We start from the raw sequence: 3,212 nt of genomic DNA, 5'->3' as shown, positions 1-3,212 counted from the left end.
ACTAAAAACCGGCCTTTTTGCTCATTTCGCAGATTTTTGTTCATTTTATGTTTTTGCTCATTCTACAAACTTATGTTCATTTTTTATTTTTTTTGCTCATTTTGTTTCGCTCATTTAAGAAACTTTTGCTCATTCTACAAATTTTTGCTTATTTTATGTTTTTGGTTCATTTTATATTTTTGGTTCATTTTATATTTTTACTCATTTTAAAAACTTTTTACTCATATTAAGAAATTTTTTGCTCATTTTATATTTTATGTATCTTTTTAAAAATGGAAAATAGCTCGGTGCTCGCTTAAGCTATCCCCTAAATCGAGGCGAGCAAAGCTTGTAAAGTTCCGTAATTGAATCATCATTCTCCAAACCTGCAAAACCCAGCCAATACATAAAACATAACATTTGAGTTTTGACACATAAATCCAGGTTCGTTACAAGTTACAACTCATAACCAAAACCATACTCCCAAACCATTATCTTTTTGACCGTTACTCTCCAAACCAAACTCCCCCTCCACCACATTTCAAATCTCAAAATTTTCAAATCCTCTCTCTATCCGTTATTACACCCTGTTCCTTTTCTGTCTCCCTCTTTTCTTCTACTCACCACCTTCAACTTCCTCTCTCTAAACCCCCCCTCTTTTCTCTCTCTCTAAACTCAACAATGGTGTCAAAAATTACCAAAAGAACCCCAACAAAAACGATCAAAGATTGCCGGAGAAATGCTCGCCGTAAGAAAACCCCGGTGAAATCCTCCCCATCGGTAGTAATCGCCACAATCAACGAGTCTTTCTTCAGCTGCCGTCGCCGCCTCGTTAAAATCTTCTCCAAACTCGTCAAAATCACCACCCCTAAACGCAGCCCCAAGAAACAAGGGTTCAAAAAGCTCAAAAAAACCGGTTTTGAATCCACTGATTTTCTCTTCCCTCACATTTCCCCTGAACCCAAAATCGCTAAACCCCTGTTTTTTGGTCTTCCTCCTTTAGAAAACCCTGATAAATTTACCATATTTCTCGACTTAGACGAGACTTTGATCCATTCTAGCGCAGACCCACCTGCTAAAAACTTTGATTTCGTCGTTCGCCCCACAATTGATGGAGATACCATGAATTTTTATGTCTTAAAAAGACCCGGAGTTGATCAATTTCTAGAGTTTTTATCTAGCAAGTTCGAGATTGTTGTGTTTACCGCCGGTTTAAGGGAGTATGCCTCGCTCGTGCTCGATATATTGGATAAGAATAAGGTGATTAATCATCGGCTTTACAGGGATTCTTGCAGGGAATTGGACGGGAAATATGTTAAGGATTTGGCTCACATGGGAAGAGATTTATGGAAGATTGTGCTTATTGATGATAACCCGAATTCGTTTTCTTTTCAGCCCGAAAACGCTATCCAAATTAAGCCTTTTATTGACGATTCACAGGATAATGAGCTTAGCAAGTTGATTCAGTTCTTTCAAGGTTGGGAAGGTGTTACAGATATCAGGGATGCTGTTAAAGAATTTACTAAAGAGAGTTTTCAACAAAATTTATTGGATTCTTGATTTCTGAGTTTGTTTTTTATTATTTGGATTTATAGCTTATAGGTTATTTTAGTTGAATTGCATTGTTTGTTATATTTTATTCTACTTAATTTCATTGAACATATTTCGTTCAATTAGCAATGTCAAAAACTAAGAGCAAATTGATGTTATGAATTTCAACCAGAAATGAAATTACTTTTGTTTCCTTCCCACCATCTGGTTGTTTGAATCTGCTTTTGGATATTCGGCCATTGTTGTTTTTAATCTTTAACTTTACGCTTTTCTCTTTTTTTAAGGACTTCGAATAATTATCTTTCTCTGTTCGAATGATTTTTGTTTGAAGACCTTTGTTTCTTTTTGGTACTAATTAGGGCTCCGTTTGTTAGGGCGTAAAATATTTTCAGTGTAAAATAATTTTCATGGAAAACAACTTACAATGAAAAACACAATTCCAAAATTAGTTTTCCGTTGTTTGGTTCGATATAAGAAAAATGAAAGGGAAAATAAGGAGGTAGTGAGAGGAGTGTACAAGAGAGGTAAGGAAAATAGTTTTCCCGTCATTTTTTAAAGGAAAATGGTTTTCCATCATTGGGAGAGTAATTTTACCCCAAGGGAAAATGGTTTTACACTCTTTTTCCAACCAAACAATGTAAAACTAAAAATAGAGGAAAACAGTTTTCCGGGAAAACGTTTTACGCCCTACCAAACGGAGCCTAGATCTGCCTTTGTTCCTGGTAACCTGTTTCTTTTAGCTTGCATTCTATTGTCTGAATAGGTTTGTTTTATACCTTTGTGATAAGCTTTGCTAAGCTTAGAGAGAGAGAAATATCTTTGCGAAAATCTAAGAGACTGAACTTATTGATTAATTGTAAGAAATGAATACAATACAAAGAGATAAAAAGTATCTATTTATATTACAGCTTTATGTAAAAGAATTAATTAAAGGTAGTAATAAATTATCTAACCAACTCATAACAATCTCTGACTAACATAACAAACTCAGAAAAAAGCTTGTTGAAGAAGTGAGACTAAGCTGGTGGATGTGGTGATAAACCAGTAGCTCGAATACCCCCCTCAAGTTGGGAGGTGTTTGAGAAGGAACAAACAAACCCAACTTGGATAACAGCTTGTTGAATTGAGGTGAGGGCATAGATTTTGTAAGGATATCTGCCAATTGAGACTGTGTAGGAAGATTGGACATTTGGAGGAGGCCTTCAAGCACCTTTTCCCTAGTGAAATGGCAATCAATCTTTATTTGTTTGGTATGTTCATGGAACATAGGATTGCATGCTATATGAAGAGCACTTTGATTGTCACAATACAATGTGACAGGTTGGAGCTAATCAACACCTAACTCCTCAATACTTCAGATGCAGCAGAAGCCATGGTCCTATACTCAACTTATGAAGATGATTTACTAACTGTGCTTTGTGTCTTTGAACGCCAAGAAATGGGAAATGTGCCTAGCATAAGTAAATAGCTAGTAACTGACTTCCTTGAATCAGGACATGAGGCCCAAGAAGAGTCTAAAAGCGCTTGCAATGTAAGGGTATCACTGCCTTGCAGTAAAATGCCTTAGCCAATAGTATGTTGAAGGAATCTGAGAGTGTGAGTAAGAGCATGTAGGTGAGAGGTTTTAGGAGTATCAATGTGTTGATTGAGGCTTTGAACACCAAAGGATAGGTCACGCCTAG

General features: G+C 36.2%; 1 protein-coding gene across 1 annotated transcript; it reads left to right on the top strand.

The window, feature by feature from the left end:
- The first annotated feature begins 499 nt into the window (after positions 1 to 499).
- On the top strand, positions 500 to 1,730 carry LOC104882943 (uncharacterized). Its single transcript, XM_010667378.4, has one exon. It carries the CDS (start codon positions 661 to 663, stop codon positions 1,537 to 1,539), a length of 879 nt encoding a protein of 292 aa, XP_010665680.1. The 5' UTR covers positions 500 to 660; the 3' UTR covers positions 1,540 to 1,730.
- The last annotated feature ends 1,482 nt before the right edge of the window (positions 1,731 to 3,212 follow it).

The sequence above is a fragment of the Beta vulgaris genome, chromosome 8 (assembly GCF_026745355.1).
Source record: "Beta vulgaris subsp. vulgaris cultivar EL10 chromosome 8, EL10.2, whole genome shotgun sequence".
NCBI classification, from domain to species: domain Eukaryota; kingdom Viridiplantae; phylum Streptophyta; class Magnoliopsida; order Caryophyllales; family Amaranthaceae; genus Beta; species Beta vulgaris.
The sequence above is the reverse complement of the archived record's forward strand: the minus strand, read 5'-3'. Positions and strand labels throughout refer to the sequence as shown.

What these genes read in the sequence shown, in the direction of transcription:
- LOC104882943 (XM_010667378.4), top strand. Translation starts at nt 661, where the DNA reads ATGGTGTCAAAAATTACCAAAAGAACCCCAACAAAAACGATCAAAGAT.